This window comes from Balaenoptera musculus, chromosome 3 (assembly GCF_009873245.2).
Source record: "Balaenoptera musculus isolate JJ_BM4_2016_0621 chromosome 3, mBalMus1.pri.v3, whole genome shotgun sequence".
Classification (NCBI taxonomy): Eukaryota; Metazoa; Chordata; class Mammalia; order Artiodactyla; family Balaenopteridae; genus Balaenoptera; species Balaenoptera musculus.
The window spans coordinates 171,173,898-171,200,346 of record NC_045787.1 but is presented as its reverse complement, the minus strand read 5'-3'; the positions used below and the strand labels follow the sequence as shown (position 1 = coordinate 171,200,346).

Below are 26,449 nucleotides of genomic sequence, written 5' to 3'. Positions count from 1 at the left end.
AAGACATCACTGTTTGCAAGATGCGTTAGCGATGATAGAATGTGAGGGGAAAAAGTGCATCTTGCAAATGATGGAATATGGTACTTTGTAAGTCCTAAAAGGCCTTGACATTGGAAAAGGTTTTGTAACCCCTCTAAATGCTTTATAGACTGGGAAGTCCTTTGTAAAACCTAAAAGTCTTCTAAAACTGCAAAATACTTTGTAATTCTAAAATACCTGGTAAAGGGAAACAGAGTAAAGGGCTCTGTAATCTGAAAAATACTTCATTCAACCTAAAGGGCGCTTAAAAGGCGGGCGCCCTGGGCCTTGGGCTGAGGGGAGAGGCCAGGTCCCTTCCCTGCCCGGCCCGGCTCCACACCTGCCCCAGGCCCCCTCCCCACCCCTGCCCCGCCCCCGCGCCCACCTTACCACGCCTTCGGGGTCCACGAGCAGCAGGTGCTTGGGCTGCCCTGCGTGCATGCCGGTGAGGACGTACTGCCCGGGGTTGGTGACGCTGTCCCGCACGAGGAAGTCCCCGTCCACTCGAAGCAGTTTCTCCGCCGCCCGACGGCTCATCTGGCCGTGGTACCAGGGCTCCTGCCGCAGCTGCTCCTCCGTGGGGGCGATGGGGGCCCGGCGGGTCGGCGGGCTGGGCCACTGGTCCTCCACGGGAAGGGGGGCTGCCGCCGGACCCGCGGCCATGGAGCACTCGTGCAGCCTCAGGGCATCCTCGAAGGGTCCTGTGGGCGAAGACCCTGCGGGAGGCGGGGGGGCAGCTGCCTCCTGCGGGGAGGGAGGGGCCTGGGCTGGGGGGGACCTGCTCCTTCACCTTTTATTGGTTCTATTAGTAACGCAATATATTCTCTTGGATTTTCTAAGCATATGCAAAGAACGAGCACGTCTTTCTTTCCAATGTGCACACCTACTTCTTTTTCTTGTCTTGTTACACGGGCTTCCTTCCCAGTGTTTATGCCTCTTGTTTCAGCAGCTCGTCTGACCACACTGGCCAGGACCTCCACTACGTGCTCCACCTCGGTGGTAGGCAGCAGGCATCCCTTTCTTTTCCAAACTCTAATGGAAAAGCTCCTGATGGTCTTCCTAAGTTTCCTAAGGCTCCCAGCAGGCACCAGTGTGACACTGTGCAAGCCACTCACCCTCTCTGAGATGTGGCCGCATAGCTCAAACACCCTGGAGTGCAGAGTCGCAGCCCTGACCCCTGCCCTGGTGTGTCTGTGCTCTGCCTCCACCCTCCTTCCACTTCTGGTCCCTCCGGATCACTCCCCCCTGAGTCCTCCAGTGACCTAGGGGAAGCTGACCCAGCCTCCCGCTCCCAGGACATGTGACCAGTCCTGGCCAATCAGCATATTCATCTCGCACTCCTGGCCTAGTGATTGGCTGGGGGATGAGCACATGACCCAAGGAGGGCAAATCAGAGGCAACCCCAGGATTTCTAACGGGCGCCTGGCAACAAGCATCACTTTCTCCACTGGGGTTGCTGGACCATCTGGCTGGTCACCCAAGGGGACAGCCTGCCTCAGAAGTTCACACCCGGAGCACCTCCTTTCCCATCTGAAATTACTGTGAGGAGCCAGCAGGGCCACAGCAGGTGCAGGTGTCATGTCACTACTGTAATGACAAGAAATCGAGTTGTCGGTGGGGGTAAGGAGGCTTTGCAAACTGTGAAGGAAGAGATTTCCAGGGCTTCTCTGGTGGCACAGTGGTTAAGAATCTGCCTGCCAATGCAGGGAACACGGGTTTGAGCCCTGGTCCGGGAAGATCCCACATGCCGCGGAGCAACTAAGCCCGTGCGCCACAACTACTGAGCCTGCGCTCTAGAGCCCGCGAGCCACAAGTACTGAAGCCCGCGCGCCTAGAGCCCGTGCTCCGCAACAAGAGAAGCCACCGCAATGAGAAGCCCGCGCACCGCAACGAAGAGTAGCCCCCGCTCGCCGCAACTAGAGAAAGCCCGCGCTCAGCAACGATGACCCAACTCAGCCAAAAATAAATAAACAAACAAAGAAATAATATTGATGTTGTGGGAAAGGAGGGTATTTTGGACCCAAACCTCCTCCATCAGGCTGAGCCCTCCCTCAGGCTGGGGCATCCCAGAGGGAAGAAGGAATGGGCTCCACCATCAGCTAGTCACTTTATCAAGATGTGGATTAGGCCTACCTCCTCAGACTGGGGGTCCCCCATTAGGCTGGGATTTCCATTTTAAGGAGCTTGGGCCTCCTCCCTCAGACCATGGAGTCACATGAAGAGGGAGCTTAAACTCCCTCATCAGACTGGGGAGACCCAGAGATAGGGAGCTAGGCCTCCCCCCCACCCTGCAGACTGAGGCATCCCACAGAGAAGAGACGCCTGAATGCCCCTCATCACACTCTTCCCCCATAGAGAGGGAGCTGGGTTACCCTCAAGAGACTGGAGGGTCCCACCGAGGAGGGCGTTCCATAGGAAGCACGCCTCCCCACCCCAACCCTATAACCTGGGGAGAAGTCCCAAGGGGAGGACGCAGGGCATCTCCCATCAGGCCACGGGCGGCTCGGGGCCCGGCCTCCTCCAACAGGCTGGCTTGCCTCCACTTACTCATGTCGAACAGGTCCTTCTTGGGGCTGTCCTCAGGCTGCAGGGGCTCCGGGCCGTCCAGACCCTGCGTGTTGACGTACAGGTGGTCCTCGTAGTCTCGCGGGCCCCGGGCGTCTGCCTGCACGTAGCCATCCCCGGGCGGGGCTGGAGTTGGGGAGCCGGAGGGGCCTGGGGTCAGCCGGGGGAGCCCAAGGACAAGGGCCCTGGAGGGCAGCCCCACCCACACCTGTCTCCCTCCAGGAAGGAAGACCCACCCTTTTGCACAGCAGGGTCAGGAGTGAAAAACCGCATAAAAGCCCAGCCCGGCGCGGGGGCTGTGCAGAAGCGGAGATCCACGGGGAGCCGCGCCCCCAGCCGCCCCCACACACACCCACGCCCGTCTGCCAGGCAGGAAAGCGGCCTAGGGGGCCAGAGCTTCCCAGTTTCAAGGGAAGGGAGGAACCCCAATGTTTATGTTAAATCTCCGCGTTTAAAAAATAATAACAAAAATAAAATAAAATAATGATAATAATAATAACAATAAAATTCTGCTCTCCCTGTAATTATGTTATCAACATGATACACGGTCAGGTCATTTGTTTGCTTGCGTTCTATTTTAGGCTTTCCTTTCTTTTCTTTTCTCAGTTTTGTTTTTGAATGTGTAAAGCATTTACATGGTTCAAAAGCCACAACTCCATGAAAAGGTACCCTTGGTGGAGTTTCTCCCCGGGTCCCTCAGCACCTGGGTCCAGATCTGCTGGATCCTCACCAGTTTGCCTCTGCCCTGTTCCCAAAGCCTCACCACCGTGTATTATCAGACTGTTGGATTTTCGCTGACCCGATAGGTGAGAAATGGCATCCTGGGGGAACTTAATTTCCATTTCTCTTATTTTGAGCAAGGTTTAGCATCTTTTCCTAGGTTCAAAGGACACGTGTGTATTTTTTTTTCCCCAGAACTGTCAATCCATTTCTAAACGTCTCCATTTTTAATCGCTGGCAGGGAAATAATGATCTTTGAATACACTGTGGCCAAATGCAGCCCAAGGGCCTGCAGCCGCGATCTCTGCTTTATGCCAATTATACCCTTAACCCTCGCAGACACCTGGGCTCATACATTGGCTCCACCCTCTGTGGGCATGAGCAAGTAAGGTCACCTCTCAGTGCCTGAGTCTCCTCCTCTGCAAAATGGAGAGAATGGGAGCAGCTTCTTCACAAGTAGGGGTGAAGGTGAAACCCTCTGGCTATGATTCAATATGTGTGCTGATGCTGCTCCAGCCCTGGGTGGGTGATGGGGGCTGAGGGGCCTCAGCCCAGGCTTCCCAGTCTGCACAGAGGAGGCACAGATTCTCCCGGCCTCTTATAATCAAGGTGAAGTGTGAAGGAAGAAACCTGGGTTGCAGGAGTCCAGAGAGAGAAAATTCCTGGGCATTGGAGCTGGGGCATTGACATATTGGTAGGAGTTCTTGGCCAGAGACTTGGGAAAGGCATGATAAGAAGCATGATAAGGCATGATAACATCATGTGCAAAGGCTCAGGGGTAGGAAATGCTAGTGAGCCCTGGGAGTCAGGCCTGAGCAGCCCATGTCCCAGAGAAATAGCTGACCAGGGCCAGATGACGGCTGGGCACCTGCTGGGCACCCAGTGCCACGCATTTTCTTTAACCACAAGCACCGGGAGCCAGTAGGGTTCTGATGCTCGGCAGTGAAATGCCCAGATTGTTTGGGAAGATCTAAAAAAAAAGGCCCAACACATGTCAGCACGGCTGTGAGGGAACAGGCAGCCACAGCAGGGCTGGTGGGCAAACACACTTCCCGGCCACATCGGGGAGCCATTTGGCAGCTTCCCTACTGTGGCTGACGTGTGCACTCCATCCACAGCTCAGCATCCGTGGGAGGGACACACGGGGGGGGGCCCAAGGGGTCTGCCACCCATCAAGAGGGGGCCACGTCAATAAGCAACTCCAAGGACAGGGGACTAGCACACAGCCGTTCAGAAGAGCACATGGATGCAGCCAGAGCCCGAGACCGAAGGTGTCCGCAGCCTGCCTCGGGGTCCTGACTTCTTTGGGGGCCTGTTGGTAATAAAGGCTGAAAGGAGACACAAAAGTGCCAGGGGGGTGAGGTTGCAACCTCGGAGCTGGGGCAAAGGGGATTTTAGCCTTCTCTGTCACTGTAAATGTTGTATAACGTTAACATTTAAATGGCTGAAAACTCTACCATTTTGTTAAAAGCTCATGATACCTGGTGGGAATGTAAATCGAAAGGGCAGCTGTGTGATTTCTATCACGTGGAACAGCGGCCACTGTCCTGGGCATGGATTCTACGGAGGCCCTTGAACAGAGCTGAGTGGTGGAGACGCTGTCGTGGTGAACACCTGGAAAGTGCCCAAATGTCTGAGCGAGGACGGTCCTTCACGTGGCAGGGACTATGCCGTGGTGAAAAAAGAAGGGGGGCGACTGCCGTGCCCTGATGTGGGGAGGATTCCAAGCTGGGTTGTTACGAGGGGAAAGCAAGGTGGAGGGGTAGATAGCACGCCACCGTCGAAAAACCGGGGAAAGCCATGTATGTCTGAGTTGACTTGAATGTGCATGCAAAATTCTGGAAAAACCATGGAAACTACTAACAGCGGTTACCTGATTAGGGAGGTGGATAAAACAAATGGGGAAGGGGGACTGACTTTTCACTGGATGCCTTTTTATACGCTGGTGCTTTGAACCACGAGATGCAGTATCTATGCCCAAAATACAAGGAAACTGGTCTGCACAGAAAAACAAAAAGCAGACGCTGCCAAATCTCTAAGAGCGCGGGGAGTGACTACAATCTCGCTGGTGAAAGTGGAGTGACCCAAAGAGTGGAAGCAGTGTGAGGGGCGGTGGGGACCCAGGGGGAGGGCCGGGCCCCCCACAGTCCAGAGAGCAGCCGACCGTACCTGAGGGGCCCACGTCCCACTGCGGGCCTCGGGCGTCTCTTCGAGCAGGAGATGCTCCCTGAAAAAGAGAGCAAGGGGTCCTCCGGCAGTGTGCAAGCCCAGACCCCAATCTCCCACGGCAACCCTCCTGATTGGCCTGTAGCACCCCCTCTTCACAGCACAGCACCCCAGTCTCCCACGCCAACCCTCCTGTAAGGCAGATTCGAGGCTCAGCTCTGAACCCATCCCCCGCTCCCTGGCCTCAATCTGCCCGCGTGCCCACCACACACCTCTGCTGCAGCCTCAGGGGCCGTCCCCACTTGGAACGCCTGCCCCGGCACATGCTGTCTCTTGCACCTTGATGTCCTTCCCTGCACTGCTCTCCTGGGCAACGCCTATTGACCTGTCAGGGCCCAGCCCAAACCCTGCCCTCAGGGACACCCTGCTGACCAGGGGTGGTCAGTCTCCCTGGTGTACGTTCTCATTATCCTCCTTGGAAGCCCTGATTCAATCACTGCTGTACCCATTTCCTCAATGTCTGCGATGGGAATCCCATCTGCAGTGTCAAGAACAGGGCCGACGGGCTTCCCTGGTGGCGCAGTGGTTGAGAGTCTGCCTGCTAATGCAGGGGATGCGGGTTCGAGCCCTGGTCTGGGAAGATCCCACATGCCGCGGAGCAACTGGGCCCGTGAGCCACAACTACTGAGCCTGCGCGTCTGGAGCCTGTGCTCCGCAACAAGAGAGGCCGCGATAGTGTAAGGCCCGCGCACCGCGATGAGGAGTGGCCCCCGCTTGCCGCAACTAGAGAAAGCCCTCGCACAGAAACGAAAACCCAACACAGCCATGAATAAATAAATAAATAAATAACTGATTGGAAAAAAAACAAACAAACAAAAAAAAAAAACTTCAAAAAAAAAAAAAAAAAGAATAGGGCCGAGCAGATCTGGGCAGTCTGGGGAGGGAGGAAGGAGGCGGGGGCGGCGCAAGAGACCCTCCTCTAGCATCACGGAGAACAGAGCAGGAGGAGGAGCTGGGGGTCAGGCCCCCCTGGGACGCCCTCCCCACGAGGTCCGCAGAGGCTGACCTGGCCAAGGGCCCCGAGGGCACAGGGCTGCTGCGCGGGGGTGAGCCTGGAGTCCACCAGCCCGCCCAGGGGCGGCTCCTTCCCGGGAGTGCGGTTGTAGTAGTTGTGTTCTGTCTCGTCCTCGTCCCCCCAGGCCGAATCCTCCGGCCCGGTCAGCCTGCGGACACAGAGCCAGCGGGAGCACAGGCCCCAGCACGTGACGGGGGAGGGGGGCGGCTCCCGACAGGGTGCCCAGGACTCCAGGCTGAGCTTTGCAAAGCGCGGCGGGCAAGCCAGGTCCAGGGACCCTGACCACCCCCCATCAGCTGAGCGGTGGCACCAGGAACTGTTGCTGATGGAGGGCCTGGGTGCCCCTTTCTGTCCATCAGAGGGGATTCTGCACGAGTCTGAGCGCCCTGGCTGAACCAAGCAGGGCCTCAGAAAAGCTGGTCTCCGCCCCCTTTGCCCACGCCAGTCCCACCAGAGAGCCAGGGCACAGCGCCAGGCTTGCACCCAGAACCCGGAAGCCACGGCTTAGGGTGGCGACACCCCTCAGCATTGAAAACGCCCTCGGCCTCTGGCCCTGGATGGCGCCTTCGAAATCTATGCCATGGAGGCTCCTCCAGGCAAGTGTGGTTCCTAAGAGCAAAAGAGGGGAAGCCGCTGACTGCCGCTCAGTCAGGGAGGGACGGCAGGTCGCAGTGGGGGCCCCAGAGGAGGGCCCTGCAGCCCGGGGAGGAGAGGGGCTGAGGCCGCCCCAGCGTGCGTGTGCGAGGGGCGTGCAAGCCCGTGCGGAGGCCACAGGGGCGTGTCCCGCTGTGCAGGCCGGCCCCTCATCGGTGCATACCGGACTTCTAACAAACTCATTTATTCACTACCTATTCTAGCCAATTCCTGTCCGTCCAGATATTTAAAGAGCCGACCGCAGGCCACTCCTGTCTCTGCCAGCCCAGGAGCTAAGGACGGTTTCTACACTTTTACGCCACGGAACTGTTAAACGGCCAAGAAAACATCCGAAGAACACCATCTGATGACATGTGAAAGTCAGATGAAATTCAGGGTTTGGGGCGTCCATAAATAAAGCTCTGCTGGCACACAGCCCACCGCCGATTGCTCACACATCCTCCTTGGCTGCCGTCCGCCACGATGGCTGAGACGGCAGGGCGTGCAGTCTGGCCCTTTGCAGAAGAGCCAGCCACCCCCGTGCAGACTTACGACGACAGTATGACGGCCACCACCCGCCAACCAGTTCCCTGAGCCCTCACCTCAGCCGGGAGCGGGGATGTTTTTATCCCAGCTTTACAGATGCGGAAATGGGGTGCTGGTGGCCGAGCCGTGGGCCACGAGGGGCACAGAGCAGGGAGGGGACGAGGATCCAAGCCCGGGGAGGAGGGGCAGGGCCGGCAGAGGTGCGGGAGGACGGGGCGGGCAGGCCGGTACCTTCCCGGGGGGACGACAACCCTGGGGGGGCTGTGCAGGTACTGTTTGAAGCGCAGCTCGAAGGCTTGGCCCACGGTGCTGATGACGCTCTGGGCGAGGCCCTCGCAGCACTCCAGGATGTGGCAGGCTGGGGGTCGTGGCGCAGCGTCAGCGGGGCCTCGGCTGGCTGACGCGCTCCGGCCCGAGGGCCCCACCCGCCCCCACCGGGCCTCACCTCTCTGGTTGATGGGGTCCTTGGCCACGTAGGCCACATAATCCGCCATGTCCTGGGGAGAGAGGGCAGCGGATGGCGGAGTCCCAGCAACGCGGGGGGTGGGACCGATGGGCACAGGCAGGGGGTCTCGGGGCTGGGTGGACAGAGGGGCCGGGAGTCCACCCCCAGTCCCGGCCTTACCGTGTCACCACCCGACGCAAAGGAGATGGACTGCATGTGGTGGTTGGCGATGATCTGGCCGAAGAGAGACCACCAGTCACGGGGCTGCCGCTTCAGGGTCGAGGGAGGAGACAGGGGCTCGGGCCAGTCACTAGACCAAGGCCACAGGGGGGCCGGAAGGACAGGGGCGAGGGGGTGGAGCCATCCCCTCGACAGGACGCCAGGATGACCGAGAGCCCCCCTGGACGGGCAGCCCCGCAGCCAGGGCGGGACGCAGAGACCCACGGCCACGCGGACAAACCCGCCCCGCACTGGCCGACACTCTCACACGTGCACACGTGGGCGCCAGGCTCAGACACGTCACCACGCCTCCGACACAGACACACGTGCTCAAATCCACACGTGTCCCGGTGCGCAGTTCACACCAACACCTGCACATCACCCAAGGGCCCGCGCCCAGCGCGCCTCCAGGCTTCACCTAGGTGAGTCCACAGACCCTGCCCTGGGCGGGGCTGGCGGAGGCTGGGGGTGGGGGGGGCGGGGCGGGCGGAGGCTGGGGGGCGGGGCGGAGGCTGGGGGGCGGGGCGGGCGGCGCTCACCTGGCGCGTGGCGGGAACGGAGAGGTTGAGGCCGTCGATGGAGATGCTGACAGCGACGCTCATGCCCGCGAAGCGCAGGTTGCTCTTGCCCAGGATGGAGGCCAGTGCCTTGTTGGGGGCCTGCGGGGGGCACAGGGCACCAGGAAGGTGGGCCCGCAGCGGGGCTCCGGCTGGGGCAGGCCCCGGCGTGGCCATGTGCCCCCCGCTCGCTCCTACCCGGAGGCCATGGGCCCCTCACCCACCTTCTTCTTCCAGGAGCCCCGGATGCCAGGCACGGCCTCATGGAGCCGGTTGATGGCTTCCCTGTGTGGGCGGAGGCGGGGAGGGGGCTTAGAGAGCTTGGAGTGGAGGCAGCAGGAGCTCAGAGAAGGGTGGGGGTCAGAGGGCGATGGGCTGAGGAAGGGGGTGCAGTGGATCCTGAGCGGGGAGGGGCTCAGAGGAGGGAGGGATGCTGGGGCACCTGGAAGCCTGGACCAGGGGCTCCGGGCTCCCAGCCGCCCACCCCGTGTGTCCCACAGGTGCCCCTGCCCTCAGCTCTCCCCCTCCAGCTCTTTCTTTCTCAGTGACCAGTGGACCTCTGAGCCACAGCCCACTTGACAGATCTGGGGGTCAGATTTGGGGTTGCTGACACAGCCCCTCAGCCTGAACCCCAAGTTCTGTGTGGCCACAGGCTGGCCAAGATCCCCATCTGTGGCATAAGAGGATGACCTCTGCTCTGGGCCCCCAGACACAATGGCAGAACCAACCCCCCCAAACAGAATGGGAGAGACTTCCATGAAATGGCTCATGCCTGCGGAGGGGCTGGAACTTTTACAGGATCCTGAGGGTCAGATGGACACACAGCAGGCTGTCAGCAATGTCGGTGCCGTGAGGGGAACCAAGCCCTCACCCCGCAGGTGGGAAGGTAAAATGGAGCAGCAGCTCCTCGAAATGTGAAGCAGTCCCACCCGCAGGCGCACAGCCTGGAGAACCGAAAACACACGTCCACACAAAGCCACAGCAGCTCAACTCGCGACAGCCCGCAAGGCAGACGCCACCCGAACGGCCATCAGCTGAAGATGGATAAACACAGTGTGGTCCCTCCACACACGGGATCATCACTCAGCCCTGAAAAGGGGTGAAGCCCTGACACTCGCTACAGCGTGGATGGACCCTGAGAACACGATGCTCAGTGAGAGAAGCCAGACACAGAAGGACACACAGGGTGTGATTCCACTGATGGGAAACGTCCAGAACAGGCAAATCCACAGACAGAGAGTGGGTTAGTGTTGTCAGGGGCTGGGGAGGGGGTGAGGTGACTGCTAATGGGGATGGGGTTTCCTCTTGGGGTGATGGAATGTTCTGGAATTAGATCGTGGTGATGGTTGCATAACTTCGAAAACAGCAAAGTACATCGAATTGTACACTTTGATTGGGTGAATTGCTTGATATGTGAATTATATCTCAATAGAGTTTTTTAATGTCTCTGGTGGATGCACTAAGTCAGTTTTCAACATGCAAAACAATGTGGGCCCCTCCTGCCTCAGCCCTGGTTGTACCCTTGACTCTACATGACTCAGGTCCAGGCAGCTCAGAGAATCATGACATCACCATGCCTTCTCTGCACCAAAAAGAAGCCGGGACGGTGGACATGCCCTGGTCGCCTTGGACGGGCTCCCAGCCCCTTGCAGCCCTGCCTTGAGCCTCAACCGGGAGCCAGCAGCACCGCCCCCCCGGGTGCCAGGACATGCTGGGGCGTCCTCAACACCCCTCGTGGGACCCACACACTCTCTGAGGGATGGGCTGTCGTCTCCAGGTTATGGAGATCATCTGGGGCCTGGAGAGCGTGGGTGACCGGCAGGCGGGGACAGAGCTGGGACTGTGCCCCGCCCCAGATCACTCTGACCCTGCGGAGCACTGCTCCCCAATCCGGGAAGGGGGAGGGAATTGTCGCTGAGTCCACCACCCTCAACTCCCAGCACAGAGCTACACACCAGACCCCCCCACCCCCGCAGCCGGGCCTCACCTGGTGACCTGGGTGCGAGTGCTGAAGTCCAGGGAGCGCATTGAGCGGAGGACTTCGATGCAGCCCATGTACTGAGGGGAGAGAGCACAGGGTCAGCGCGGCCCAGCAGAGCCCAGCTGGGGACTGACCATGGAACCCAAGCCTTCCCTCCAGCGAGCCTTCCCCTCCCGCCACCCTGGGCTCCAGCCCCCGCCTCTGTCCTTAGGAGGCCCAGCCTGGTTGGCACAGGACCTTTGCACCAGCCAGCCCCAGCCGTCCCTTCCCCCATCTATTTGCGGACTGGTTCCCTCCCCAGCTCCAGGCTCCCGGTCACCTCCTCAGAGCCGCCCTCCCTGACTGTAAGTGAGCTGCTCCCTGGAAGCGGTGGATTCCTCCAGGCTCAGTCCTGGCTGCTCATTTCACCGTCTGCTGTTCATTCTCTTTCTGCTCCACTAGAACGTCAGCCCGGGAGGACTGGATGGTGGTGACCCTGTTCACTTCTGCGTCCCCAAGGCCCAGGACAGGGCCTGCGAGCAGGCGGGACAGAGGACGTCTGGCCCGCGAAGCCCAAAGCTTTGACTGTCTGACCTTTTCCAGGGAGAGTGTGCCCACCCCTGCCCAGATCACCATTTCCACAGAAGGTAATTCGGTAATTCAGAATCTCCAAGAGACGGTGCTGAGGGACAGAGAAGGTAGGAACAGCTGGGGCGGGGGGGGGGGCAGGGTGGCCAGACGATGGCCACCAGCACCCTCCAACGTGCTGTCTGCACTGCTGGGAGGGGACCTGGGACAGCCATGTGCAGCGTCTGTCATATGATCCCATTGATGGGAAACGTCCAGGACAGGAAAATCCACAGGGACAGAGAGTGGGTTCGTGGTTGTCAGGGGCTGGGGAGAGGGGTGGGGGGTGACAGCTAATGGGGACGGGGTTTTTTTTGGGTTGATGGAATGTTCTGGAACTAGATAGATTTGGTGGTTGCACAACCTTGTGAATGTACTAAATACCACTGTACTGTGATTTAAAACGGTTAATGGGGGACGTCCCTGGTGGCGCAGTGGTTGGGAATCCATCTACCAATGCAGGGGACACGGGTTCGAGCCCTGGTCCGGGAAGATCCTACATGCTGCGGAGCAACTAAGCCCGTGCGCCACAACTACTGAGCCTGCACTCTAGAGCCTGCGAGCCACAACTACTGAAGCCCGCGCACCTAGAGCCCATGCTCTGCAACAAGAGAAGCCACCTCAATGAGAAGCCCGCGCACTGCAGCGGGGAGTGACCCCAGCTCGCCGCAACTGGGTAAGGCCCGCGTGCAGCAACAAAGACCCAATGCAGCCAAAAATAAATTTTAAAAACAAAATTTAAAAAAGGTTAATGGTAGGGACTTCCCTGGTGGTCCAGTGGTAAAGAATCTGCCTTCCAATTCAGGGGACGCAGGTTCGATCCCTGGTTGGGGAACTAAGATCCCGCATGCCGCGGGGCCACTACGCCTGTGCACCACAACTACTGAGCCTGCGCACCTCAACGAGAGAGCCCGCGTGCTACAAACTACAGAGCCCACGCGCCCTGGAGCCCGCGAGCCACAACTACAGAAAGAAAAAAACCCCACAGGCCACAACTAGAGAGGAGCCCGGGCGCCGAAACGAAAGATCCCGTGTGCCGCAACTAAGACCTGACGCAGTCAAAAAAAAAAAGAAAAGAAAGAAAGAAAGAAAGTAAATAAATAATGGTTAATGGTTAACTTAGTTATGTGAATTTTACTTCAATTTTTTAAAATATTTATTTATTTACTTACTTATTTGGCTGCTCCGGGTCTTAGTCGCGGCACACAGGATCTTTTAGTTGCAGCATGTGGGATCTTTTTTTCTTTAGTTGCGGCATGCAGGATCTTCACTGCAGCATGCAGGATCTTTAGTTTTGGAATGCGGGGTCTTTAGTTGCGGCATGCATGTGGGATCTAGTTCCCTGACCAGGGATCGAACCCAGGCCCCCCGCACTGGGAGCGTGGAGTTGTAGCCACTGTGCCACGGGGAAGTCCCCTCGGTTTTTAAAAAATGAAACACGCACACGTGCTTTGACCTTGAAACTCCATTTTGAGGACTTTATCCCACAGACACACCAGTCTGCGGGCTCCCTATGTGTGCGCAGGTGGCTGTTGGGAGCCATACTCCACCTTCCCCCCAGGGCTCCGGCCCCCGCCCCCCGCAGGAGTGGCGCTGGGGCAGGTGTGTGGGTATTTACTGCCACCACAGCCTGGTGCGGAGTATGCCTTCCTATGCTGGCCCCAGGGTGCCCTGCCCCCCCACGCTCGACCCGACACCCGGCCCTGCTCTGCAGCCCTGCCCCCCGCCGCCTGCCCCTCCCTTCCTGCGGGGCTTGCAGCACTGAAGGAATAAGCAAGAAATTGCAGACACCCCGAAACTCGACACGTCTAGGGTTGTGAGGTCCAACCCAGGACGCCAGTTAGGTTGGAATTTCCCATAAACGATTAATATTTTCTCGGCGTAAGTATGTCCCAAATAATGCACAAAACATGCTTATGCTGACAATTGTTCGTGTTCATGGGAACTTTAAATTTAACTGGGCAGCCTGTATCTTTGCTAAACCTAAACAAATCGCGGTACTGGGAATGGAAGAGTCTGCAGTTGTAAAAAGAGCAAGGCGCCGACTAGGAGGCACAGTGCCTTTTGTGTGGACACGGGGGCCAAGGAGGAGCACACGTGTACACAGCACGTGTGGACAGTGTGTGTGTGTGTGTGTGCACGCGCGCATGCACGTGTGTGGGTGACAAGCTCTAGCAGGACACAGCAGCTGCTTCTACAGATGCCGTTGGCTGACTGTAAAAGTGGCCACCAGCTCCTCCCCTCCCCCATCCAGGCCCTGGGTTGGCCATGATGCCAGCAGCACACGGACAGGCACAGGCCCCCGTCACCAGAGCTTGCTCCCCTGCTGCTCTTGGGACCCTGCGACCCTGCCGGGGTAGCCTGCCTGACGACGAGACACATGGCCCACCCCCATCTCCCCAGCTGACATGGAGCCAACCGCCATGTGAAGGAGGAGACCATTCAGCCCCAGCCGACCCACAGCACCACAAGAAATAAAAAGTGTTTGTTGTTTTCATGCACTAGGTTGTGCGATGGTTTGTTACACAGCAGAAGTTACCTAGACAGGAAATAAAAAGTGTTTGTTGTTTTCATGCATTAGGTTGTGCGATGGTTTGTTAACACAGCAGAAGTTACCTAGACAGTGACCAGGGGAAGAGAGAGAGCAAGCCAAGTGAAGATCCAGGCAAAGGGAACAGCAAGTACAGGCCAGAAGTGGGAACAAGCTTGGAGAGACCAAAGACTCACTCCAGTGTGGCTGGAGCAGAGAACCAAGGAGCAATGAGAGATGAGAGGATGTGGGACCCTGGAGCTGTGATGAGGGGCTGGGTTTCATTGTGAGCAACTTGGGGGGTCGTGGGACAGCTTTAAGCAGGGAGGTGAACTGATGTGTCTCACCTTCATTGGATGGATGATAGACGATGTGTGGATGGATGATGGACAGATGGATGGATTGATGATGGATGATGGATGATGAATGATGGATGGATGATGGACGATGGATGGATGGAGGATGGATGAATGATGGATGGAGGATGGATGAATGATGGATGATGGATGATGAATGATGGATGGATGATGGACGATGGATGGATAGAGGATGGATGAATGATGGATGATGGATGATGGATTATGAATGGATGATGGACGATGGATGGATGGAGGATGGATGAATGATGGATGATGGATTATGAATGGATGATGGATGATGGATGGATGGATGGATTGATGATGGATGATGGATGGATGATGGATGGAGGATGGATGAATGATGGATGGATGACAGATGATGGAAGGATGATGGATGATGGATGGGTGATGGATGGACAGGTAGATGGTGGGACGGACAGACAGACAGGTCCGCAGGGACTATGTGCCAGGCATGCGTTAGACATGTAGAACCTCGAAGAGAATTAGCTGTGGCCCCTGCCCCCAAAGTAGACTCTCACACTGAGTGGACAGCTTTGGTGGGTGCTGCCTGCTCAGCAGGTACCCTCCCTCTAACAGAGCATGCGTCTGCGTGGGCTGTCAGTGCTGCAGGGCCCCAGGGCGTGAGGGGTCTAATTCACCCTAACTAGTGTACAGCTCATTCTGGCCGTGTGACTGAAATCCTCCCAGGGCCCCCAGCCCCTCCCTGGGTGAAGTGGGGGCGCAACTCAACTGCACGGGAGAGGAGATGCAACACGGGTCCCCTTCCCGGAGGGTGGAGAACACGCTACGAAGGCAGGGAAGGTAAGCAGGTGGCTGAAGCGAGTGCCAGGCAGCGATGACTCTGATAAGCCACTTGTCGCATGTCGGGCCCTGTTCCAAGTGTGCTGCGCACATGACCTGTCAACCCGCTCCACCCAAAGCCCGCACTACGGCGGCAACATTACCCCTCGGGAAACAGCCCCGACGGCTCTGTAACCTGTTAGCAGTCACAGGTCGTAGGCAGCAGAAATAGGATCTGAACCCACAGCCTGGGCTCTGGAGTGTCCCCCGGCCCTGCAGGAAGTGGTGAGGACTGCAGCAAACTACACGCTCAGGGGCCAGAGGGGCCCAGTGTCGCCAGACCACCTGAAATCCAGGGCTTTTGCCTGAAACGCCCCAATCTGTAAACGATGACAAGGAATTTTTATTTTTAAATAGAAGACAGAAAAAAAAAAAAAAAAAAAAAAAAAGGCAGAGGTCAAATTCAGCCTTGGGCCTGCCAGGGAGCACGACTTCTGACCTAGGATCCCAAAGTCTCCGAAGGCCAGCTGTGGTGTGTGGGTGGCGGCCCGCGGAGGGTCTGTCCACATGCCCAGCCTCACAGCCTGTGAGAGGGACCTTAGTGGAAGGGAACCTCTGCAGATACAACCAGGTTAAGGATGTCAAGGTCAGATGGTCCTGGATTTAGGATTGGCCCTAAATCCAATGCCACACGTCCTCACAGGAGAAAGGCAGAGGGGGGCTGAGAGACAGGCATGCAGGGAGAAGGCATGTGGAGCTGGAGGCAGGGCTGCGGCCCCAGAAGCTTGGAGACAGACTCTCCTTCAGAGCCTCAGAAGGAACCAGCCTGCCAACACCTTGATTTTGGACTTCTGGCCTCCAGAACCGGGAGAGAATACATTTCTGTAGTTTTTTTTTTTTTTTTTTTTTTTTTTTTTTTTTTTATAGCTACTTTTATTTTTATTTATTTATTTATTTTTGGCTGTGCTGGGTCTTCGGTTCGTGCGAGGGCTTTCTCTAGTTGCGGCAAGTGGGGGCCACTCTTCATTGCGGTGCGGGGACCGCTCTTCATCACGGTGCGCGGGCCTTTCACTATCGCGGCCCCTCCCGTTGCGGGGCACAGGCTCCAGACGCGCAGGCTCAGTAACTGTGGCTCACGGGCCTAGTTGCTCCGTGGCATGTGGGATCTTCCCAGACCAGGGCTCGAACCCGTGTCCCCTGCATTAGCAGGCAGATTCTCAACCACTGCGCCACCAGGGAAGCCCCATTTCTGTAGTTTTAACTGTCGAGTTTGTGGTCATTTGTTACAGCTGCCGCAGGGAGACCGACAGAGAAGGCCGGGAGGGGACCCCAAACGGTGGATTTGCAGCCCACCTTCCCCTTTGCCAACGCAGAAACAGAGGCAACCCAGAGCCCGCCCTAGGATGTAAGGGGAAAACTGAGTTACAAGTGGGGAAACTGAGGCCCAGAGCAGGAAAGGGACCCAGGCAAGTTCACACAGCACACCAGGGCAGACACAGGACGAGCACCCAGCTCACCACACTCCCCGCAGGACGCTCCACCCCTCACGGTGCCATAGGCCCTGTACCATTACTACTTAGTGTTTTCATTTTAAATAAACTCCATTTGTAAACATAACTGAGTTTATTTCTGAAGGCAACTGTAGGAAACAACCCCAAAGTCCATAAACTGGTGAATGGATAAACAAAATGTCATCCATCCACACACTGGAACATTACTTGGCCATGAAAAGGAGAGAAGCCCCGCCACTCGTTACCACGTGGACGGACCCTGAGAACACGATGCTCAGTGAGAGAAGCCAGACACAGAAGGACACGCAGTGTGTGATTCCATTGATGGGAAACGTCCAGAACAGGCAGATCCGCAGACACAGGGAGTGGGTTCCTGGTTGTCAGGGGCTGGGGAGGGGGTGGAGAGTGACTGTTCATGGGGATGGGGCTTCCTCTGGGGTCATGAGAATGTTCTGGAACTAGATCATAATGAGTGTTTCACAAATCTGCAAGTGCACTAAGAACAACTAAATTGTACAGCTTAAATGAGTAAGTTTTATGACACTGAATTACATCTCAGTTTTTAAAAAATGTGCAAAAACCAAGAGGAGAAAGCAAAAAACAGAAAAAGAAAAGAAAATGTGCATGAGTGGGAATTCCCTGGCGTTCCAGTGGTTAGGACTCCGAGCTCTCATGGCCGAGGGCCCGGGTTCAACCCCAGGTCGGGGAACTAAAATCCCACAAGCCGCATGGTGCGACCAAAAAAAAAAAAAGAAACAAAAAATGTACATGAAGAAAAGAGGAAACTGCATATGGCTACCATAAAACCTGGGTTTGATGCCTAGCATTGTTTCCTAATAACCATTAAAATAAACATATAGGGCTTCCCTGGTGGCGCAGTGGTTGAGAATCTGCCTGCCAATGCAGGAGACACGGGTTCGGGCCCTGGTCTGGGAAGATCCCACATGCCACGGAGCAACTAAGCCCGTGAGCCACTATTACTGAGCCTGCGCGTCTGGAGCCTGTGCTCCGCAACAAGAGAGGCTGCGATAGTGAGAGGCCTGCGCACTGCGATGAAGAGTGGACCCCGCTTGCCACAACTAGAGAAAGCCCTCGCACAGAAACGAAGACCCAACACAGCCAAAAAATAAATAAATTAAAAAAAAAAAAAAAAAGAGAACCTCTCATTATAAAAAAAAAATTAAAAAAAAAATAAAAATAAACATATAATTATCAAAATGAAAAGTGTCCATCCGGGCAGAATTGTCCATTTTTGCTAAGCCGAGTTAGTGAACGTTTATTGGGCACCAGGCTGCTTGCAGAGTGTCAGAGTCCCCTCCCCAGATGCAGCTGGGGAACAGACAAATGGGGCTCTGGGCGAAGGGGCCCGGATGGTGGGGACTCGGGGGGCGCCAGCGGACTGCCGTGCACGCTTGAACACACCTATGTTACCCTTCCCTTTTAAAGGTCTGACCAAAAAAAAGTACATCCCCACAGATATGTATTGATTAAAACGGAAACAAATGGGGCCTTTACCAGGGAGAAACGTCACCTTAACTGAGTGCGTTAGTCTCCTGGGGGGCGGCCTCGAACAACAGAGACTCCGTGTCTCCCAGTCCTGGGGGTCTGACGCCCAGCATCCAGGTGAGGCAGGGCTGTGCCCCAGCTGGAGGCCCAAGGGAGGCCCTTCCTGCCTCTTCCAGCTACTGGCGGTGGTCGGCAGGCCTGGGCTTGCAGACACACCCCTCCGGCCCCTTCCTCTGTGGGCACGCGGCCTCTCCCTGTGTGTCTGTGTCCAGATTTCCCTCTTCTGAGAAGGACATCAGTCACCCTAGATCTACGGCCCATCCTGCTCTAGGAGGACCTCACCTTAACCTGATTGCACCAGCAAAGACCCTATTTCCAAATGAAGTCACATTCTGAGGCCCGGCGGACATGAATCTGGGGGGACGCCACTCTCCCCCGCACATCAAGCGATCAAAGTTTCCAGCAGCCGCGTCGGGATGCACGGGCACCCCTGCCTCCCGACCAGACGCAGAGAGGGTGGCAGAGCTGGCCTCCATGCTCCCTGCCAAAAACGCACAAGGTGAGCCCGTCGCGAGCACCGTGAGCCCAGCTGAGGGCCGACACAAACTCAGGGGCAGCCTGCAAAATCGTGGGGTGCACGCCTCCAAAATCTGGGGAGCCCTGCACTGACGCTGGTCCTGGGTCCCCAAGGACTTCAGAGCATCTTCCTGGGCGTTCACATTTGTGAAAAGCCCTTAACATTCACCACGACTCCAACCTAACACCATTTTACACAGAACTCAAAGCATCTAGGGCACTTTTGGCTTGTTTTCTTTTCTACTGTGGCAAAATACACGTAACATTAAATTTAACATTTTAACCATCTGTAAGTGCGCAATTCAGTGGCACTAAGCACCTTCACATTGTCGTGCAACCATCCCCACCATCCACCTCTAGAACTTTCTCATCTCCCCAAACTGAAGCTCTGTCCCCATGAAAAGCTGACTCCCCACCCCTCCCCCAGCCCCTGGCCCCCACCACCTACTTCCTGTCTCTGTGGACGTGACTCCCCCAGGGACCCCCTGTGCGTGGAATCAGACAGTATCTGTCCTGTGTCTGGCTTCTCTCACTGAGCATCACGTCCTCAAGTTTCATCCATGGTGTAGCAGGTGTCAGAACCTCCTTCCTTTTTAAGGCTGAATGATATTCCACTGTGTGGCTGGATCACGTTTTATTCATTCATCCATCAGTGGACACTTGGATTGTTTCTGGCTTTTGGCTGTTGTGAATAGTGTTGCTATGAACATGGGTGTGCAAATATCTGAGTTCTTGCTCAATTCCCATAAGAGAAAAATACTTATCTCCTCCCTAGATGCACACACACACACACACACACACACACTCACTCAACCTCACCCATATAGCCAGTCATGTACTTATAAACCTCCTGCTCTTTCGGGTGTATACCAAGAAGTAGAATTTCTGGATCACATAGTAATTCTATGCTTAACATTTTGGTATGGTTTTAATACGCATCGAATTTAATGAAACTATCTTGTATATTGACAGAAGGCTTCATTTAGTGTCGTTCAGGCTTTACCAAGAGTTGTCTGCTATTTTGAAAATCACATGGCCTGCAGCAACTCTAATGGCGGTACTGGAGCTGCCAGAGTAACCCTAGAGCTGTTTGTAGCTGTTGTGTGAACGGTGGCTTCTGTCTCTGTCGCTGTGCGCCTAGAGAAGCTTACGCGTTTACACACTGAAACATATTCTACGTTATTGTGAATTGCTGCCTCTGTGTTTCTCCTTTTTATTGCTGTTTTATTACCTCATATTGATTTGAGGGGGGAAATAAATGTGCAGGTAGGTGTTATATATATGATGTTCATTTCAGGGTGGCTATATCACTAGTTATAAATGAGCAGTGGTTAATTCAACAGTACTGCAAGCAGTTGGCTTAAGCTGGTGATTCTCAAACATGAGTGGGTGTTGGAATCAGCCAGCAGGCTTGTAAAACATTGTTCACCAGGCCCACCCCAGAGTTTCTGACTCAGCAGGTCTGGGGTGGAGCCCAAGAATGTGCATTTATAACAAGTTCCCCGATGTCTGGGCACCACACTCTGCTCAGCACTGGTTCAAGCCAATTTGGTGGCCCACCTCCCCTGCCATGAATGGAGTTTGACATCTCCAGCCAGTGAGGTGTGGGGAGAAGAACGAAAGGGATGGTCTTTTCTTCCAGTGGACATGGTTGGATCTGCATGCGATACCTGGTGCTGTGGCCGCCCTTTTGTGACCATGAGGACAGCTAAGCCGGCATGCTGAAGACAGCAGTGGAAAAGATGGAAAGACCTGGGGCTTCAGGGATATGGTCAAGTCATTGAATTAATCCACCCTGGAGCCATCCTACCCCTTGCCTTCAAGGAATCAGCTGCATTTGCAGCTAAAAACACCTGAGCCCAGCTAACCTCCCAAGGTTCCCCACACACCACCACCTACGAGACCAGCCTTCAGGAAAGACTGGGCGGTGGAGACAGCCAGGCCTGGGCCCCTGGGGCAGCTCTCGGTCTCTCTGTGCCCCATTCAAAGCCTTCCTCGTGAGAAACTCGAGAGAGCGCACGGTGAGGGCACCTCGAAAAGCAGAAAGGGCTTGTTAGTAGAATTTTCGTATAAGTGTAATAGGGAGGAAACCTTGTATTCTATTACAAACTAATCACTGCGGGGATGTTGCCGAAAAGCTTAAATTAAACACAATGGCCCATCGCCGGGAATCCTGCCTCCTGCAGGAGGAAGAAATTAACACCTGCCCTCCGGAGGCTGATGGGAACCAGGAAGTGCTTGGTTTTAGTCCCGCCCCTTTCAGTATGAAAGAATCCTGCACGCTCTCTCAGGGAAGATGGCTCTTTGCGACGCAAGTCCACTGTCTTCCCCAGATCAAGTCGCTATTCCTCGTCCCAACGACTCGGCTCTCGATTTATTGGCCTGTCCTGCATAGAGCAGTACAAGCTTGGACTCGGTAACAAAAGGAGAAGTGCCCGGCGTGGAAACAGCCCCGATGGAAGGAAACGGGATGGATCCACAGACGGGGCAAGTATCCATCTAGACCAGAGCCGTCCAACAGGGAGACGGAGTGCCAGACGACCACTTGAACTTAGCTTAAAATGAAGCAAAATTAAAGTTGAGTTCTTCAGCTGCACCAGCCCCATTCGAGTCCTCGTGGCCACACGTGGCTACCAATGGGACAACAAGGATCTGGAACATTCCACGTCGCAGAGAGATCCTCTGGGCAGCACTGGTCTAGGCTAATCCCACGGGCAGTTTAGGGAACGTCACAGGACACAGTCTGGGGCTTTCTGGAAAAGGCATCCTTATTCACAGAAGGACCTGGCAGGAAGAGGGCTCTTTTCTGGAGGGTGAGGGGACAGAGGAACTGATCTGAGAAAGGGAAGGCATGGCAAGGGTGCTGCATGCGTTTCTGGGGATGGCTGTGACAAAACCCCACAAGCTGGGCGTCTCAAAACAGCAGAAGTTTCTTGTCTCCCAGTCCTGGAGGCCAGACACCTCTCACCCAGGTGTCGCAGGGCCGGGTCCTCCCGGAGCCTCCAGGGGAGGCTCCTTCCCGCACCTTCCGACCTCCGCTGTAGCCGCCCTCCGGCCTCCCTGGCCTCGAGCTGCATGGCCAGCGTCTGCACGCGTGTCTTCAGAGGGCTTTCTCTCAAGGCCACCAGTCACTAGGTCCAGGGCCACCCTAATGCAGGAGGACCTCTTCTTACCTAATGACATCTGCAAAGACCCTATTTCCAAATCAGGTTGGGGACACTATTCACCCCAACACAGATGAAAAGAACATGAATCCATGACAAGGTCACCAAGCTGTGAAATTAACCAACCCCAGAGCCGCCACCCGCCCGGGGCTGCTTCTCACGTGAGATGATCAATGTCCTCGTGGGTCTAAACTGCTCTGAGTCAGGACTGCAGCGATGCCGCTAAAGGCACCGCAGCTGCTACCACCCTTGCCGGGCTCCTTGACGTGGCTGTGCCTCCGTTTCCTCCCCTAGAAACCGGGTAGGAAATCTCAGGGTTGGAGGCTCCACACTAGTGTCTAGAAACCCAGGTGCCCTGATTGCATCACTGCTCGCTGAGTCTCCCTTTTCTTGTCTCAAAACAGGGACCATTACAGGGTTTTGTGAGGGTTCTGTGACATCAGGTAGGTGAGTCAGCTGCTGTATTAGTTTCCTCTTGCTGCTGTAACGAATTACCACAAATTTAACATAAATGTATTCCCTTACAGTTCTAGAGGTCAGGAGTCCACAGGAGTCTCACGGGGCTAAATCCAGGTGTGGGCAGGGCCGGTCCTTCCGGAGGCTCCAGGGGAGCATCGGTTCCCGCCTTTTCCAGCTTCTAGAGGCGCCGCATCCCTGGCTTGCGGCCCCTCCTCCATCCTCACAGCCAGCAGCGCAGCATCTCCCGTCTCTCTCTGCCTCTGACCCTCCCGCCTCCCTCTTATAAGGACTCTGGGATGACGCTGGGCCCCCCGGGGAATCGAGAGTCCTCCCCATCTCGGGGTTCTTAACTTAATCCCTCCTGCAAAGTCCTCTCTGCCTTGTGAGGTGACACATCCTCGGGGCCCGGGACCAGGACGGGGACGATTTTGGGGCCGTTAGTCTGCCAACCACCCTAGTAGTTGCCAGGTGGCAGCGAGTTCAGGCTCTGAAAGGAGCCTCAGCTCTGGGTCTGGTCCTGGATTCTCACCATGTAACCGCCCTACCTCTCTGTGCCTCAGTTGCCCCACCTTACATACGTGGGAACAGCACATCCCCTCCTGAGGACCCAGGGTCGGACCTGCCTGTCCCCGCGTAATTTGGGATACGGCTGCTCCTGCCTTGACTTCACACTTCTCTGTGAACCGGGAGGGGACTCCGTGGCTCTCAGGACACCTGGTGGATGCGGGTGCAGGGAGACAAGCGGCTCCCAGGGGAAGAGCAGGGCACTGAGGCTGGTTCAGGCCCCGGGGGGCCGCGCCTCTCCAGGCAGCCGGAGTCAGGGCACCACACCCATCAACCAGCGACTCCTGCCGGCTTGTCTCCAACACGGATGCTGTGGCCCCTTTCTCCCCACCCCCACGCTGCCCTGGTCCATCGCATCTCTGCTCACCCGACTGCTCTCCAGCCTCCTCCTATGTGTCTCGGCTGCCCTTCCAGCCCCACCTCCAGCCCGTTTCCACAGGAAAGATCCTTTCAGCTCCAACGCTGCCCTGCGACCCTGCCTAGAACCATCCAAAGCCAAGCTTCTCCCCACAGCCCCCAAACCTTATTCCTGCTCTTCTCTCCCTCCATCAGCCCCACCACGTGGGTCTCCGGCGGCTCCCCGAATGTGCCCGCTGAGCCCCTGCCTCGGACTCTCTCTCCCCAATCGTTTCACGTCTGGGGCCGCCGTGGCTTCAGGTCTCAGCTTAAATGTCATCTCCTGAGAGGCGCCTCGCCCACCAGCCCGGCTAAAAGCAGCCACCAGTCTCTTGCTCTGACATCACTTGATTGTAATTTCTGCACAGCATCTACCAGTGTCTGCCATTTCCCTGTTTGTCTCTTATTTATTTACTGTCAACCTCTCCCTCTAGAAATCTGAGCCCCGTAAGAGCAGGGATCAGATCTTTCCCATTTCCTACCATACCATCAGCACCTGGCAGGGCGAGGCATGCATTAAATATTTGCTGCATCGATGAAAACGTCAAGATCATTGGAATAATCCAACAGCCTACACCTCAACAACGCGAGTATCTGAATTCTGAACACTCCTAATCCCCGTGGCCATGGCCGGTGGGCAGACACAGCTCGCCCCTGAGGGGATGTGGTGTGAAGCCCAAGGCATCACCCACAAAACATCTCACTACAAAATCAGTCTTGAATCCAGTGAAGCTGAGATTCAGCAAAAGAAGGGGCCACAGCCAAGTCAGAAGACGCCAGGAGAGAACAGACAGACCCAGAGTTTGGGGCAGCCTGAGGCCCGGCATGTCTAACAGGCTTCCGGGATGCAGTGCACCCTGCCTGGACCACACATGGACGAAAGTCAAGGCCACTGGGGGCCGCCACAACAAAGCACCACAAACCGGGGGCTTAAAACAACAGAAGTCTAACCCTGACCCTACAGTTCTGGAGGCTGGAAGTTGGGAATCAAGGTGTGACAGGGCCCTGCTCCCTGGGGGCGAGGGGCGAGGGGCAGGGCCCTTCCCGCCTCTTCCAGTGTCTGGTGGTGGTGAGCGGCCACCCTCAGTGTCCCTTGGCTTGTGGACGCATCGCTCCATTTCTCTCCCTATTGTCACGTGGGCCCTCCCGGTGCGTTTGTGTCCAAATCTCCCTCTTCTTACGCAATAGGGCCGCCCTAATCCAGTGTGATCTCATCTTAACTTGATTATGTCGACAAAGATTCTATTTCCAAATAAAAACCATATTCACAAGTTCCGAAGGTCATGAATCTGGGGGAGATACTATTCAACGCAGTACGGGGTTGGGGGCGAGAGGGGAGAGGTTGTAAAAGAACCAAAGACAAAACAACCAACTGCAAAGACACAGACCTCCAGGATCCTGGCCCCAAAAACCAGACTGAGCCGCTGTGAATACTGCCGGACCCTGGATATGACAATGAACTGTGGATGGGCAGGGGCCTGGTGGGCCGGGGGTCCGTGCGGAAGCATTTCACGGAGCGTCTTCCCCCCTCGGCCGCTTGCCCCCTGATGGTTCATCAAAAACTACACACAGGGGCAGACAGGCTGAGCGGGGAGCGTGCAACGTTCACAGGCGTGGGTGCAAGTACGGGCCGGCCTTCGGCCCACGTTTCTGTACGTCCGAAAGGTTCATAATAAAACCAGGACAAATAAAGACCCGTTCCCTTACGGCACCTTCCAAGTTCCCGGAGTCTCACATCTCGAATCCTGGGGCCTAGCGGGGCCCGGCCCTTCTGCGCCCCACCTCAGGCCAAGGTCTCTGATTCTGTTGTCTGGGAAGGAGGTTTCAGTGGGGGGGTCTGGGTAGCAGGACGCCCCCACCCGCGTCATCCCCCCCCAGACTCTGGCCGACGGAACGGGGGGCTCCGCTTAACCCGCGCATGCGTGCCCCCCTCCCACCAGCCGCCCTCTCCCCGCCCCTCCCCACGTGACGCCGTGGGAACCTGGACCCCAGCGCCTCCCGGGTGGGGGCGGCCCGCTGAGCGCGGGCGGCGATGGGGGTCTAGGGTGATGGGGAGAGAAGGAGGGACGGAAAGCGACCTGGCTCTCGGGGTCCAGAGTGTCCAAGAGAAAGAAGTGGGGGATGGGAGCCCCTGTGCCCAGGCTGGGGCTCCGGGGAGGATGGGATCTCAGGGTCGCGCCGGCCCACTCACCCGAACGATGTAGGAGACCCCGGGCCCCAGGACCCTGGCGTCCGGGTGTAGCCAGCCGTGCGCCGGCTTGTGGATGAAGCTGCCTTTGCGGATCCACTCGTCGGCGGCGGCGTCCGGCGGCCCGGCCGCCCCCCGCGCGCCCCGCGACCCCCGCGCCCCGGCGGCCCGGCAGCGGCTGAGCGCAGGCAGGGGGCAGGGCGCGGCGCAGCGCGGCTCGCAGGCGCCCAGGACCGCCGCCGCCAGCGCCGGGACGCCGGCCGAGGCGGCCGGCTCGGACTCGGACTCGGCCTCCCCCGCCGCCCCCGCGCCCCCCGCCGCCCGCGCCGCCGCCGGGCCCCGGCCCAGGAAGCCGGCTGGGGCCGCGAACTTCCACTGCGGCATGCGCGGCAGCAGCGCGCAGAAGGTGGTGGGCGCCTCAGGCTCCGGGGGTGCGGGGGGCGCGGGGGCCGCCCGCCCGCCCGGACCCTGCGTCATGGCCGCGGCCGCCCGACCTAGCCCGACCGGGCGCTGAGCCTGGCGCGGAGGAGGCCCTCCCGCTCCCTCCCGCTCGCTCCCCGCCCCCGGCCCGGTGATGTCATCCGTCCGGCCCAGCGCGCAGCCGCGGGGGGCTGCGCCCCTGGGACCCCCGGCCCTCGGCGCCCCGGCGCCCGGCGGGGAGGCTGGGGAAACTGAGGCCCGCCGAGGGCACGAGCGCTGACTCGGGTCCGGCAGCCAGGGAGGGAGCGAAGTTTCGAACCCAGGGCCGGGGCAGCGACCCCTCACTTCGCCCCCCACCCGTCGCCCGAGTTCCTAGAAGCACAGAGGCGGGAGAGACTTATAAATCACCTCCTTTCTTCCCTTTTCGCCGTGGGGAAACTGAGG

At 57.2% G+C, this 26,449-nt stretch overlaps 1 protein-coding gene across 5 annotated transcripts in view; it reads right to left on the bottom strand.

Moving 5' to 3' along the window:
* Nucleotides 1-26,073, bottom strand: part of SHC2 (SHC adaptor protein 2) — a 30,499-nt gene extending 4,426 nt beyond the window's left edge. The window contains exons 1-11 of one of the 5 annotated variants that reach the window (XR_005019463.1): nt 25,589-26,073; nt 10,932-11,002; nt 9,169-9,229; nt 8,927-9,046; nt 8,349-8,402; nt 8,169-8,220; nt 7,955-8,081; nt 6,536-6,692; nt 5,473-5,530; nt 2,566-2,709; nt 404-719 (exon numbers count right to left, since the gene is read on the bottom strand). Coding sequence is in view for 4 of the 5 variants with exons in the window: in XM_036848929.1 (XP_036704824.1) it covers nt 404-762; nt 2,566-2,709; nt 5,473-5,530; nt 6,536-6,692; nt 7,955-8,081; nt 8,169-8,220; nt 8,349-8,402; nt 8,927-9,046; nt 9,169-9,229; nt 10,932-11,002; nt 25,589-26,062 (1,677 nt within the window). In the remaining variant the exon portion in view is untranslated. Of the gene's footprint in view, nt 1-403; nt 763-2,565; nt 2,710-5,472; nt 5,531-6,535; nt 6,693-7,954; nt 8,221-8,348; nt 8,439-8,926; nt 9,047-9,168; nt 9,230-10,931; nt 11,003-12,703; nt 12,728-25,588 lie in introns of those variants that run through there. The other 4 variants (XM_036848928.1, XM_036848929.1, XM_036848930.1 and 1 more) reach the window with 4 other exon arrangements.
* Between the last annotated feature and the right edge of the window lie 376 nt (nt 26,074-26,449).